The 14,828-nt window shown below is 45.9% G+C and overlaps 1 protein-coding gene across 4 annotated transcripts in view; it reads right to left on the bottom strand.

Annotated features, from left to right (window-relative positions):
- Window positions 1–8,649, bottom strand: part of ARHGAP4 (Rho GTPase activating protein 4) — an 84,660-nt gene extending 76,011 nt beyond the window's left edge. For all 4 annotated transcript variants that reach the window (XR_009630674.2, XM_060763188.2, XM_060763190.2 and 1 more), the window contains exon 1: window positions 8,276–8,649. Coding sequence is in view for 3 of the 4 variants with exons in the window: in XM_060763188.2 (XP_060619171.2) it covers window positions 8,276–8,342 (67 nt within the window). In the remaining variant the exon portion in view is untranslated. The remainder of the gene's footprint in view (window positions 1–8,275) is intronic.
- Between the last annotated feature and the right edge of the window lie 6,179 nt (window positions 8,650–14,828).

Below are 14,828 nucleotides of genomic sequence, written 5' to 3'. Positions count from 1 at the left end.
GCTGAATAAAATCCCACATTTTCTGCTTTGAACTGGGTTATATGGCAGTGTGGACTCAAGCCGCATCTAAACAGCCCCTTTAATGCGGGTGTTACTGCAATAAAAAGGAGGCAGTCCAGAAGACATCCTGGAAAACCCTGGCTTGTGGCAAATTAATTTGATAGTGGGTTTATTCCATGTCTTCTTGGAAGGCGCAGGACAAACCCACCACTTCCAGCGTGGTTTTCCGGGCTAAAATAGAGTATCAACCCCCCTCCCCCCAAATAACTCCAAAAAAAACCTTTAAAACCAAAAGTACTTACCCGGCTTCCATTAGAGGGCTGCCGGAGCTCTTGTGGCACATAGAAATGACATGCTAGGAGAAAGGAGGTAGGAGGAAAATCACTCCTGCCCCCCCCCTTTCTCTTGGTGTGTCATTTCTATGCGCCAGGAGAGCTCTGGCAGCCCTCTAATAGAGGAATAGCCTGGAAAACTGTGAGAATACCAACCCCCTCCCCCAAAAAACTCCAAAAAGCCTCTTAAAAACCAAAAGTACTTACCCGGCCTCCATCAGAGGACTGCCGGAGCTCTCATGGGACTTAGAAATGACGAGCTAGGAGAAAGGGGGTAGGAGGAAAATCACTCCTGCCCCCCCCCCTTTCTCTTGGTGTGTCATTTCTATGCGCCAGGAGAGCTCCGACAGCCCTCTATTGGAGGCCAGGTGAGTACTTTTGTTTTTTAAAGAGCTTCTTGAGGCTTTTGGGGAGGGGATTAGTTTCCAGGTGTTCTCCCGGGAAGTTCAAAGAGAACATCTGGACACTCACCCCAGAATGTGCGCACTTTCTGGGGTGTGTGTAGATGGACCCCGGGAACATCCGTGTTTTTTAAACGTGGATGCTCCTGGGATAACGGCCTGTCTGGAAGCATCCTCAGATAACCCAGTTCAAAGCAGTTATTGTGGGATTTTCTGCCTTGATATTCTGGTTTATATGGCTATGTGGAAGGGCCCTAAACTAAAAAGTCCAGGATTTCATCAGATGGAACCATAACAATTTAATGTGGAATCATAGCACTATAATTGTGAATATTCCCCTAATTTTTCCCCTTTCTGGTTATAAGCGTTGCAGCTTTGCCCCTGCCATGATGAGGAACTATATTTTTCAATCCAGGGAGTGAAAGGTTTCTTAATGTCTTGTCTTATGTCAGGAACAACAACAGCAGCAACATCTGGAATAAACAAATTAATACAGCAGTTAATTTTTCAATTGAAATAAGTCAGGGTTTCTTTATTTAAGTTTTTTTTTTCCACCTGAAGAAAAAAAACCCATGCTACTACAACCTAGCCATGTACTAAATTTTGAAAGAACTTACCTATTATATCAAAGCAATTAATTATTGTGAGCAATTTTCCAGTGGTTCCCAACCTTTGGTTCTCCAGTTGTTTTGTACTTCAACTCCCAGAAATCCCAGCCAGCTTACCAGCTGTTAGGAATTGTGGGAGCTGAAGCCAAAACACCTGGAGGACCAAAGGTTGGGAACTACTGATTTAAACTATCACACTGACATATCAATCTGCAGGTCTATTTTTTAACATGCTAGTCTATAAAAGGTAAAAGTTTCCCCTTGATATTTAGTCAAGAGGGTATTTAAACAATGTATTTTAATATTGAGATAAATGTTTTCAATATTTATCTTTGCATATAATGAATTCTTGTCCGGCATTGAATGTTTGTCGTCTATATGCTGTACTGTGACCTGAGTCTTCTTCGGGGTGAGAAGGGAGGAATATAAATATTTTAAATAAATAAATAAATAAGTCCAGCTGTGTCCAACTCTGGGGGGTGGTGCTCATCTCCAAAGAGCTGGTGTTGTCCGTAGACACCTCCTAGGTCATGTGGCTGCCATGACTGCATGGAGCACCGTTACCTTCCCGCTGAAGGTAAACCTATTGATTAACTCACATGTGCATGTTCTCAAAGTGCTATGTTGGAAGAAGTTGGGCCTAACACCGCTCCCTAGATTTGAACCACCAACCTTTTGGTCAGCAAGCTCAGCAGTTCAGCGGTTTAACTTGCCATGCCACCTAATCTATACACCTACTAAAATTTAGAACTCAACCATACTGTGTACAAAATTATAAAGTTTTTGTAATGTTATTTTGTTATTGTATTCATGTGTTTTTTTCAATGTAATTTTGATGGTGTTGCTTGTTGTTTCTGTTTTGTTTTTTGATGTAATATTGTCCGGGCTTGGCCCCATGTAAGCTGCTCCGAGTCTCCGTTGGGGAGATGGTGGCGGGGTATAAATAAAGATTATTATTATAAAAATTATTATTATATCCATGGATTCTGTAGCCATGGATTCAAGAATCCATATCTTAAAGATGGGTTTTTTAAAATAAAAAATATTTTAAGCCATTAAAAACAAATTCTGATTTTTTTTTTCTATTTTATATAAGGGGCACCATTTTACTATACCCATTGCATATAATGATACTTGAGCACTCATAGATTTTGTTACCTATGCACGTCCTGGAACCAAAACCCAGTAGATCCTAAGAACCCACTGAACTTCCTTTTTATTAATTCTGTTCATTTTTGCTCTACCTTTGCCTCCCTCCACCCACTCTTCATCCTCACTCTTTTCCTGTTTCTTTAGTCTCTCTGAAACTCTTACCTCTTTGACAGCCTTCTTCTTCTTCCACACTTCAGCAATGTTCATGGCATCATCACTTTCCATCTTTGGTGTCCTGTTGCCCCATTCTCCACTGTCTTCCACTGAGTGTCTCTACATGTTGCAGACACTTCTTCTCCTCTGGAAACCAACGTTCTGTCTTTTTGTTCCTCTTTTATCATCTGTATCTTCCTCTCTTCTTTCACTGAGATCTATCCGCTTTGCATCCATTTCTCTTTCTTTCTCACATTATAGCTTCCTTCTCATTTGCTTCATCATGAAGCAGACAGCCAGGTGCCACCTCTTCTTCCCTCTTGTTGTGTCCCTCCCACTGATATTTGCTGCTACAGCTTTTATATCGTGTCAGAAGTGAGATGAGAAACTGCAAGTCGCTTCTGGTGTGAGAGAATTGACGTTGTCCAGGGATGCCTGGATGTGTTACCATCCTGTGGGAGGCTTCTCTCATGCCCCCACATGGGAAGCTGGAGCTGACAGATGGGAGCTCACCCCCGTCTCGCAGATCCGAACCACCAACCTTCAGGTCAGCAATTCAGCCAGCACAAGGGTTCAACCCATTGCGCTACCACAGCTCCTGTACTACCACAACTACATGCCCAAGACTAAAATTTCAGTGAGGATGACAAGATTAATAGCGAAGTTTGAGGGAAAAGCATAGCAAATCAAATGCCACACCTCTCCACATTTCAGCACCAAGAATACATCCTTGAAAATTGTTGAATGTTATTGGGAGGAAAAATATGTTAGCATCAGCTGAGATCCAGCATCCAGCATGTAGCCAATGTGTTACGGTTAAAATCTGCTTCCCAATATGACCCTTGAAATCCACCTTAAAATCCAGCCAGGTTACAGAACTTAAAGAGGGTTCAGTCCCTTCATCACTGAGCAGAAATGTGCAAAGAATGCAGCTGGATCCGATAGGAATCCCCAATGCCGCACTGTCACTCAATGACTATCTGACTGTCAGCTGTCACAAACATGAATATAGTTAATCTTTACATTTATGTGTTTGAATTTTGCAGATTTTATTATTGACAGATTTGATTAAGATGCCCTCTCCAGGAATCTCTAGGGCCCCTTCTAAACTGCCATATAAAATCCAGATTATCTGCTGTGAACTGGATTACATGGCAGTGTAGGCCCATATAATCCAGTTCAAATCATATAATGTGGATTATCTGCTGGATTATATGGCAGTGTAGTAGGAGCCAAGATCAGAGGTCCCACAGGCCAGATGTAGCCCTCCAAGGTAATCTACCCGGCCCCCGTCCTAAATATTAGACTTAGGGTTGCAATAAGTCTGAAACGACTTGAAGGCACACAACAACAACAACAACAACAACAACAATCCTAAATAACTTCACTTTTTATCAGTCAAAGGCAGGCCCACACTTGCCATTGAAATACTGGTAAGTTTATGTTGGTTAAAATTGTTTTTCATTTTAAATATTGTATTATTCTTTTATAGATTTCTAGACTACAAATAAGATATGTGTAGTGTGCATAGGAATTTGCTCATATTTCTTTCTCTCAACGACCTGAACCAATCCTCTGTTTAAAATGTTTGAGGACCCTTGAGTCTAGATCCTCCAATTGACCATAGAGTCATGCCAAAGGACCTAAAGACTCCTAGAGAGAACACTTCTCAAAGCATTTGTAGGTCCTCCAGCCAGCCAACATCTGGCAGAGTTGTGCTCTTATACAACAAAATTAAACGCCTTCCCCAGCACACACCACAAAACAACACACCCATCCCTCCACAACCCCAACCACCACCACATAGCCCCCAATGCCACATCAATGCCAAAACATGGAGTTCATCATAGCCATAGCTCTGTCTCTCAGTCTGTTTGTCCTTGCCTTTGTCACCCTGTACCGCCTGCCATATGGCAATAATTGTAAAAAAAGAATATGCCGGGTGAGATGGGTCCTTAAGAATGTTATGAGCTTCCTTAAGGATGTGGGACTTACAAAGTTCTTCCAAAGAGGGGAGGGGGCAACCAATGATTCCATGTGCAGAACTGGTGACCCTTTGGAGTGACTTCCTATTTACCACTGTGCAGTTACCAAACCATGCACAGATGCAGTAGGTTAGGACACTCTAGCATAGCAGTTGAAAGTCACCATCTTACCTGTCCAAACGTATCTCCCTCTGTGAACCATCTCGGAGATTAAGATCATCTGGGGAGGCCCTGCTCTCGGTTCCACCTCCCTCGCAAGTGCGATTGGTGGGGACGAGAGACAGGGTCTTCTCAGTGGTGGCTCCTCAGCAACGGAACTCCCTCCCCAACTAAATTAGATCAGTGCCCTCCCTCCTGACCTTCAGAAGAAAAGTAAAAACTTGGCTATGGGACCAAGCCTTTAGGCAGTAAGTAGTACAAGGAATGATCAGGGGTTATGTGCAATAGATATGATATGTGGAACGGCCTGGACTACCATTGTTGGATTGTGTGATTTTAATGTTTATATTGATACGTTTTTAATTCCATGTTAAATGATGTCATGTTTTATGATTTAATTGATAATTGTATGTTATTATTGTTATGTTAGGTTTCTGTATGTGAGGAATTAAATTTTGCCATAATTATGTTGGAAACCGCTTTGAGCCCCCCGCTGTGGGGAGAAAAGTGGTATACAAGTCAAGTAAATAAATAAATAAATAAATAAATTTTCTGTTCAATTGTTGGTTCCTTAGATGTCTCAGGTAGTACAATCTCTACTGGGCCCTCTTATCTCACCCTGAATTTTTAAATCATTTTATGTACATGCGGCCCGTTCACTGTCACTATGTTTGGTTTACTGCTTTTTTAAGTTTTGTGTATATTGTTTATTGTATATGTTGTTTATTTTATTGTAATTTGCATTTTATTTTATTGTAATTTGTTGTTTGGGCTTGACCTCATGGAAGCCGCCCCGAGTCCCCGTTCGGGGAGATGATGGCGGGGTATAAATAAAGTTTATTATTATTATTATTATTATTATTATTATTAACCAACACTGCTGTATGAGTGCCCCAGATCAAAACATCTTTAACAGTGACACCCAGGAACTTAAAACTGGTCACACGCTCTACTTGGTCTCCATTTATGACCAAGAGTTGGATTTCTCATCTGTTCTTTCCATAGTCCACTATGAGCTCCTTGGTCTTATTGATGTTAAGAACCACATTATTATCCCTGCACCACAAGAGCAGCCAATCCACCTCATCCTGATAGGTAGACACATCCCCAGACCCATGCCCAAGCAGTGGGCATATCAGAGTCCAACATCCGAAATATCACATACTTCCCACTCTTGGATTTGCCTTATAACTTGTGTGGCATATTGAGCTTATTCTGCTGAGTGGGTCCCTCCCTCCTTTGCTTCCTTGTGGCACCACCGCGAATGACAGGAGATTTAAGGCAGATTTCTACCAAGGGTTCATGCCACACGTCAGTTTCCTGTGCAAATTCGTTAAAATGGATCAGAATTGTCTCTCACAACTCTTGAGCTCAAGAGGGTTTCCAACGCATTATGTTCCATGGAAATCGCTGTGAGTGATAGGCCCCACTGACCTTCCCACTCAAGACATATTGATTGATTGATTGATTTACCATATTTCTCAACCCGAAGGTGACTCAAAGCAGTTTGCAATCGGCATAATTCAATGCCCCCAACAACATAAAATATAGTTAATATAGTTAAAACATTAATACATAGTATAAACCATATAAAAATAATAAAAACAATAAAACACAAGTCCTCAGTGTCTCATTATTAGAATCATTTTCCAGTCGCATTGTCCAATCATTCAGTAAATGTCACACTGCATCTGCGAATGCTTGCTCAAAGAGCCAGGTTTTAACTCTTTTTCGAAATGTTAGGAAGGAGAGGGCCAATCTGATATCCCTAGGGAGGGCGTTCCACAGCCGAGGAGCCACCACTGAGAAGGCTGTCTCTCGTTCCCGCCAGTCACATCTGCAAAGGAGGCGGGACCGAGAGAAGGGCCTTCCCAGACGATCTTAGAGACCTAGATGGTTCATAGGGAGAAATGCGTTCGGACAGGTAAGCCAGGCCACAACTGCATATGGCCTGCAGTGCTGAGATCCACTGCAATTTAACAACCATTTGGACACCATAACAGGCTGGCCACCTAGGATTGTCCTGACGGTGACATAGGAAACTGAGGCCCATCCAAAAAAAGACGCTGTGAAGGAAGCAGCCCAAGAGAAGTAGCAGCATTGGGGCCAAGACAAAACAGAGGGCTCTCTGATCTCTCAGAGCCAAAGAGAGGAAGTTGAACAACCGGAACCGAGAAGGGATGTTGCATTACAACCAGTCAACCGCTCTGCTGTGCAACGCAATGCAAGTGTGTCTCAGTAGGTGAGGTGGCAATGAAGTGCCTACGGAAAGGGGAGTTGGCAGGGAGGCCTGGGCATGTGGGTCGAAAGCGAAGAAGACAACACCATCAATGATCCAACCCTGGAGACCAAGTGGAGAACCAATCCTGGATTCTGGCCACTCCTCGCCTCCTCAACCACCACCAGTGGCAGCAATAACAAACAATATTCTCCAGTCTGCCAAAACTGGGTCACATTTTATCTAGGTTTCAGGGGCGGCGGAGAAAAAAGAGTGTGTCTCAGCAGCCCTGCAATGGAGCCCTGCTTCCTGCCATCAACATCCTCAGGCTGGGGTTGGTGTTCGTTCACCTTTCCAGAGGGCAGGCATGTAGCGGGGGAGGGGGGGGCTTGAGGGGCTTCAGCCCCCCCCCCCCAAATTCTCATGGTGGTTCGCGAAAAGGCCTTACTGGTGCATTATTTGAACTGTTATGTTTATTCATATCATGATCTGATCACCACACTCAATATATCCCATATGCATGGGGGTATTGGGGTAACGATACAAAAGGTTTGCTAGGGTAGACCCTCTTTCGCTCAGACTCACACACCCCCCCCCCAATCAAAATCCTGGCTGCGGGCCTGCCAGAGGGGAAGAAATAAGCGCATAGAGGGGAGAAATGTGAGCCTTATAATAGGCGGGTGGGGAGCCAAAGGTGGTGGGCGCCAAGGGCACAAGGCTGAGGAGTTGTGTGCTTTCTGGGCTGTGTGGCAGCATTTTCCCCTGACCTCACAACCTCTGGCAAAACATCAGGAGAGAATGCTTCTGGAACATGGGCATACAGCCTGGAAAACTCACAGCAAGCCATGAAAGCCTTGATAATCCATCTCCTGAGGTTTCTCCTGCATCTGTGGCTGGCATCTTCAGAGGATCAGTTATTCTGACCATGAAAGCCTTCGACAATCCATCTCCTGAGGTCTTTCCTGCATCTGTGACTGGCATCTTCAGAGGATCAGATTGTAGTAAAGCAAGTGGAGTCTATAGGAAGAAGGCTGGCTGGCTGACTAACATCCAGAGGGCTAAGCATGCCTTCAATCTGTCTCTCAACACACCCCTCTGCGCAATGGCTCTCTCTCTCTCTCTCTCTGCAAAAGCAGGACCCCGCCATGCCTCCCTCCTTCCCTTCCTTCCCAAGGTGAAGCCACCACCCCCTTTTATTATGGTCCTGAGGATGATTATTAGGCAACACAATGCGCCCCTTGCTTCACCCGGTCCACACCCCTCTCACCTTTCGCCTGGGTCTCGTACTCGGCCAGGCTGCCCCGCTCTCGGCGCGCTTTCCCTGCCGTGCTCATCTTGACTGCGGGAGATGATGCGGGGCAAAGAGGAGGAAGGCGAGGAGGAAGGCGAGGCACCGCCCCCTCCCTCGCGCCTTCTCTGCCTCGCGCCTTCCCTGCCTCGCGCGCCCTCGCTCCTCCACCCGCACGCGCGCGCCCTTCCCCAGAGGGAAGCAGCAGCAGTAGTTAACCCCTTGCGCCCGGGCTTCCCCGACCTGCCCGTGCCAGCCTCCCTCTCTCTCTCTTTCTCTCTTTGTGTCACTCTACTGCCCAACAGCAGCCACTCGTGCCGCACCGACGCGCCTCACGCCCACCGACGCCGCCTCCTCCTCCTTTCCTTACTCGCTGAGCCGCGCGCGCGCGCACATTTTCCAGCTGAGGGTCGCCTCGTGCCCTGAGGAGAAAAGGGAGGGGTGGGGCTTTGCCACCTGAGCGTCAAGCCCAAGCAGGGAATGAGGTGTAAGAAGCCCGGGGAACCCCTCTGCTGGGTCACCTCATGAAACGTGTGTCATGCACAGCAAGGAGCCTAAGGGGACACACACACACACCCTCTATGGTGACTATCTGGGCCTCACCTCATGAAACACCCCACAGCACTGAATGGGTTTTTTATTTATTACTAGCTGTACCCGCCAGGCGTTGCTGTGGCCAACCTTCCCTCCCTCTTTCTCTCCTTCCTTATTTCTCTCCTTCCTTCCCTTTTTTCTTCTTTCTTGACCTGTTTCTTTTTCTCCTTTCCTTTGCTCTTTGGTTCCATCCTTCCTTGTCTCCTTCCTTCCTTCCCTCCCTCTTTCTCTCGGTTCATTCCTTCTCTCCTTCCTCCCCCCTTTCACTTTTTTATTTCCTTCTCTCCTTCCTTCCTTCTTTACCCTCCTTTCTTTCCTTCTCTCCTTCCCTCCTTATTTCCCTCTTTCTCTCCCTCCTTCCCTCCTTTGCTTCTCTATCTCTTTCTTTCCTTCTTTCTCTCCTTCCATCCTTCTTTCCCTCTTTCTCTTCCTCCTCTCCCACCTTCTCTACTTCCTTCCTTCTCTACCCTCCAATTTCCTTCTCTCATTCCCTCCTTCTTTCCCTCTTTCTTTCCCTCCTTTCCTTCTCTTTCTTTCTTTCCTTCTTTCAATCCTTCCCTCCATTCCCTCTTTCTCTCCCACCTTCTCTACTTCCTTCCTTCTCTACCCTCCTTTCTTTCCTTCTCTCCTTCCCTCCTTCTTTCTCTCTTTCTCTCCCTCCTTGCCTCCTTTCCTTCTATCTTTTTCTTTCCTTCTCTCTCTCCTTCCCACCTTCTTTCCCTCTTTCTCTTCCTTCTTTCCCACCTTCTCTTCCTTCCTTCTCTACCCTCCTTTCTTTCCTTCTCCCCTTGCTTCCTTCATTCTTTCTCTTCCTCCTTCCCTCCTTTCCTCTTTCTTTCTTTCCTTCTTTTTCCTTCCCTCCTTCTTTCCCTCTTTCTCTCCCTCCTCTCCCACCTTCTCTCCTTCCTTCCTTCTCTACCCTCCTTTCTTTCCTTCTCTCCTTCCCTCCCTCCTTGCCTCCTTTCCTCTTCTATCTTTCTTTCTTTCCTTCTTTCTCTCCTTCCCTCCTTCTTTCCCTTTTTCTCTCCCTCCTCTCCCACCTTCTCTCCTTCCATCCTTCTCTACCCCCTTTCTTTCCTTCTCTCCTTCCCTCCTTCTTTTCCTCTTTCTCTCCCTCCTTCCCTTCTTTCTTTTCTTCTTTCTCTCCTTCCCTCCTTCTTTCTCTCTTTCCCTCCTCTCCCACCTTCTCTCCTTCCTTCTTCTCTACCCTCTTTTCTTTCCTTCTCTCCTTCCCTCCTTCTTCCCCTCCTTCCTTCCTTCCCCCTTTCTGTGTATGTGTTTGTGTGTGTATATGCATATATGTGTGTTTGTGTATATATGTGTGGTTTTGCACATGTGTTGTAATTTGGGGGGGTTGGCTTTTTAAGTCCCTTCTGCTATGTTTTTCAGTGTTTTTATGAGTGATGGTCACTCATTGGCCTGATAGGTGTCTTGTGTCCAAATCTGGTGTCAATTCGTCCAGTGGTTTTTGAGTTGTGTTAATCCCACAAACAAACATTACATTTTTATTTATATAGACTAGCTGTCACCTGCCACACGTTGCTGTGGCCCAGTCTGGTGATCTGGAAAATAAAGTAATGAGAAAGTATTGGTTTCTAATATGCTTGTGGGTAAATAGTATTTCTTGCTGTTTCTTTGTCACTGTTGATGTGGAGGTTGTCTGGTTTGCCTACTCTGGAACATGCAACATATAATTGTCCTTTAGGGGTTCCTTTCAAATCTATGATACTGTTTACCCACAAGCATAAAGAAATTACATATATTAGAAACCAACACTTTCTCATTACTTTATTTTCCAGATCACCAGACTGGGCCACAGCAATGCGTGGCAGGGGACGGCTAGTAAATAAATAATAAATAAACTCATTCAGTACTGTGGGGTGTTTCATGGGTTCTTCCTGCCCTGAGTGTCTAAACACAAGCAAGAGCCTAGAGGTCCTTCCTTTAGTGAATACCTGGGGGGGGGGGGGGGGGGTCACTTCATGCCTTGGAGAGAAACACCCCACAGCAATTAATGGAGTTTTGCCACCCTAAGTGTCAAGCACAAGCAGGAGCCTGCGGGTACTTCCTGTGAGGGACACACCCTTACTTGGGGTCACCTCATGAAACACCGCACAGCAATGAATGGGGTTTTGTGGATGATCTGCGCCGGGAGCTAGTGGATGATCTGCGCCGGGAGCTAGACAGGGGGAGTGTGTCCCTGTTGGTGCTCCTGGACCTCTCAGCGGCCTTCGATACCGTCGACCACGGTATCCTTCTGGGGCGCCTTGCGGAAATGGGCCTTGGGGGCACTGTTTTGCAATGGCTCCAGTCATTCCTGGAGGGCCGCACCCAGAAGGTGTTATTGGGGGACTCCTGTTCCGCACCACAACCTTTGACTTGTGGGGTGCCACAGGGTTCCATACTGTCCCCCATGCTGTTTAATATCTACATGAAGCCGCTGGGTGAGATCATCCGGAGTTTCGGGGTGCGGTGTCATCTGTACGCAGATGATGTCCAACTCTGTCACTCCTTCCCACCTGCTACTAAGGAGGCTGTCGAGGTCCTGAACCGGTGCCTGGCCGCTGTAACGGTCTGGATGAGGGCGAACAAACTGAAATTAAATCCAGACAAGACAGAGGTACTCCTGGTCAGTCGCAAGGCCGAACGGGGTATAGGGTTACAGCCTGTGCTGGATGGGGTCGCACTCCCCTTGAAGGCGCAGGTTCGCAGCTTGGGTGTGACCCTGGACTCATCGTTGAGCCTGGATCCCCAGGTTTCAGCGGTGACCAGGGGAGCATTTGCACAGCTCAGGCTCGTGCGCCAGCTGCGCCCGTATCTCGGGAAGTCTGACTTGGCCACGGTGGTACACGCTCTGGTCACATCCCGCCTTGACTACTGCAACGCTCTCTACGTGGGGCTGCCCTTGAAGACGGCCCGGAAGCTTCAGCTGGTTCAGCGCGCGGCAGCCATGTTACTAACTGGAGCGGGTGGCAGGGAGCACACAACGCCCTTGTTGTCCCAGCTCCACTGGCTGCCGATTTGCTACCGGACCCAATTCAAGGTGCTGGTTTTGGCCTACAAAGCCCTAAACGGTTCCGGCCCAAAATACCTTTCGGACCGCATCTTGGCCTACGAGCCCACGAGGACCTTGAGATCGTCTGGGGAGGCCCTTCTCTCGATCCCGCCTGCCTCACAGGCACGTCTGGCGGGGACGAGAGAGAGGGCCTTCTCGGTGGTGGCCCCCCGGCTGTGGAACGCTCTCCCTGCAGACATCAGACAGGCGCCCTCCCTCATGTCCTTCCGAAAAAGCCTCAAGACATGGCTGTTCGAGAAGGCATTTAATTAAGTGCTATAACAATGTGGTAAAGACGACTGGAATGGAACAAGGAATATGAGACTGGTTATGATTCCACTATGAGACGAAGCGGATTTTTAGTGTAGTCTGTAATTGTCGTATAGTTTATATGTTGTTGTAATTAGCCTTTTGTAAATTGTCTTTATATGTATTGTACACCGCCATGAGTCGCCCTAATGGGCTGAGAATGGCGGTTAATAAATGCATCAAATAAATAAATAAATAAATAAATTTTGCCACTCTGAGTGTCAAGCACAAGCAGGAGCCCACAGGTTCTTCATGTGGTGAAGAACTGGGGGATCACCTCATGGCCTGAGGAGAACCACTCTATAACAATGAATGGGGTTTTGCCACCCTGAGTGTCAAGCACAGGAAGAAGCTTAAGGGACACACCCTCACCCATGAATAACTTGGGGTCACTCCATGAAATACCCTACAACAATGAATGGGGTTTTGGTGGTGAATGACTGGGGATCACCTCATGTCCTGAAGAAAAACACCCCACAGCAATGAATGGGGTTTTGCCATCCTGCATGTAAGGAGCCCAGGGAACTCCTCTGTGGTGAATAACTGTGGGTTACCTCATGAAACACCCCATAGCAATTAATGTTTTGCCACCTGGGGGTCAAGCACAGGAAGAAGCTTAACGGACACACCCTTACCCATAAATAACTTGGGGTCACCTCATGAAACATCCAACAACAATGAATGGGGTTTTGCCACCGTGATGTCAAGCACAAGCAGGAGCCTACAGGTCCTTCCTATGGTGAATGGCTGGGAGTCACCTCATGCCCTGAAGAAAAACACCCCACAGCAATTAATGGGATTTTGCTAACCTGCATGTAAGGAGCCCAGGGAACCCCTCTGTAATGAATAACTGGAGGGTCATTATAATCCCTGGTTGATCGTGGAAACACACCAAGTGACTTTGGGTGAGTCACACTCTCAGCCCTACAAAACTTCATGATAAATTCACCTGAGGGTTGCCACAAATTGTCAATAACAACCAATGAGAATCTTGTGGGCTTCCAAATGTTTCTGGCCACTATTCCCATTGTCTCCGACCATCACCCATCCTTCTGGGAGGTATAGTTCAACAACATGTCACCAACAACATGTCACAAGTCATAAATGCCTCTTCCTAATTGAAACAAACAAGTATCTACAAAGTGAAGTGACAGAAGCTGACCAGGGATTCAGGGATATTTTTCCAGTCTTACCTGGTAACATTTAAATGAGGAGAAATACTTTTAAATTAGGCTTTACTCCTGCTCTTGTCAAGATGCTGCATACAATTTAAAATTCCATCTGTGGTCTTGTGATGTCCTGTCTGTATTCACACCTGCAAGATACGTTCACACTTTTTAGATGGTGGGCGTACATGTATGAAAGAAAGCAGCCTGTCATAGCGCTGAGATTAAAATATATAACACGATACCTACATAGCTGTATAAATTTGGATTAAATATGAAGCTATATTGCATTTAGGAAGACTCGATATTATACTGCCTTTCTCCATATAATCAGTAAACATCCTCAGAGTGTACAGGCAGCTCCCAGGTTATGAACAAGATATGTTCTGTAGGTTTGTTCTTAAACTGAATTTGTATGTAAGTCGGAGCAAGTACATTTTTGAAGTGTAACTCCAGATAGAGATAGAGAGAGAGAGAGAGAGAGAGAGATGTAAGTTTATTTGTTTTACTGTCTGTGCTCCTGTTCAGAAGATTTCACCTCACTTTTTGTCCCTTGGATTTTGAAAAATTTAGATTGTTGTGGAAACAAGGATTGGTGAGACAGCTTCAGTTTGAGACACCGTTCCCCAATGATAACACTTTCAGGAGTGAATTTCTCTTCCTAGATTTCTTCTCACTTCTGTTGCTCACCCCCATTCTTAACTAGGAGTCATATGTAAGACAGATGCTTGTAACTTGGGGACTGCTTGTATTCCAAAGCAAAATGAGAGCACTGCCCTTCGGGTAATTATTCTTGCCTCCTAGATGAAAATTTCCACAATTCAAATATTGCATAACATTGTTGTTGTTGTTGTTGTTGTTGTTATTATTATTATTATTTGAAACACCACAAGGTGAGTCCACAGCAGACACTCTGCTGGCTGTTGTATTGGATCACACTTCAGACACTTCCCAAGTGTCTAGGACTGTGTGATGTATCGGTGAATAATGTGTAGAGATCCCAGTAAGGTGGCCTTCTGCAGCTGGCAGATGGTAATCTTATCAGCGCCGATTGTGTTTAAGTGCAGGCCAAGATCTTTAGGCACTGCACCCAGTGTGTCAGTCACCAATAGGACCACCTTTACTGGTTTGTGCTAGAGTCTTTGCAGTTCAATCTTTAAATCCTCATATCGTGACATCTTTTCCAGTTGTTTCTCTGCAATCCTGCTGTCACCTGGTATTGCAACATCAACAATCCAATCGTGAGGTCAGGAGTATTGTGCTTCAAAACTCTTTCTGTCTGAATTCAGAAGTCCCAGAGTAGCTTGAACTGTTCATTTTCTGCAACTCTTTCCAGCTTGCGATCCCACCAGTTCTTTGTCGCAGGCAGATGGCATTTATTTGTGGCACAAGTTCCAATGAATCATCC

Source organism: Anolis sagrei, chromosome 2 (genome assembly GCF_037176765.1).
Source record: "Anolis sagrei isolate rAnoSag1 chromosome 2, rAnoSag1.mat, whole genome shotgun sequence".
Lineage (NCBI taxonomy): Eukaryota > Metazoa > Chordata > Lepidosauria > Squamata > Dactyloidae > Anolis > Anolis sagrei.
The sequence above is the reverse complement of the archived record's forward strand: the minus strand, read 5'-3'. Positions and strand labels throughout refer to the sequence as shown.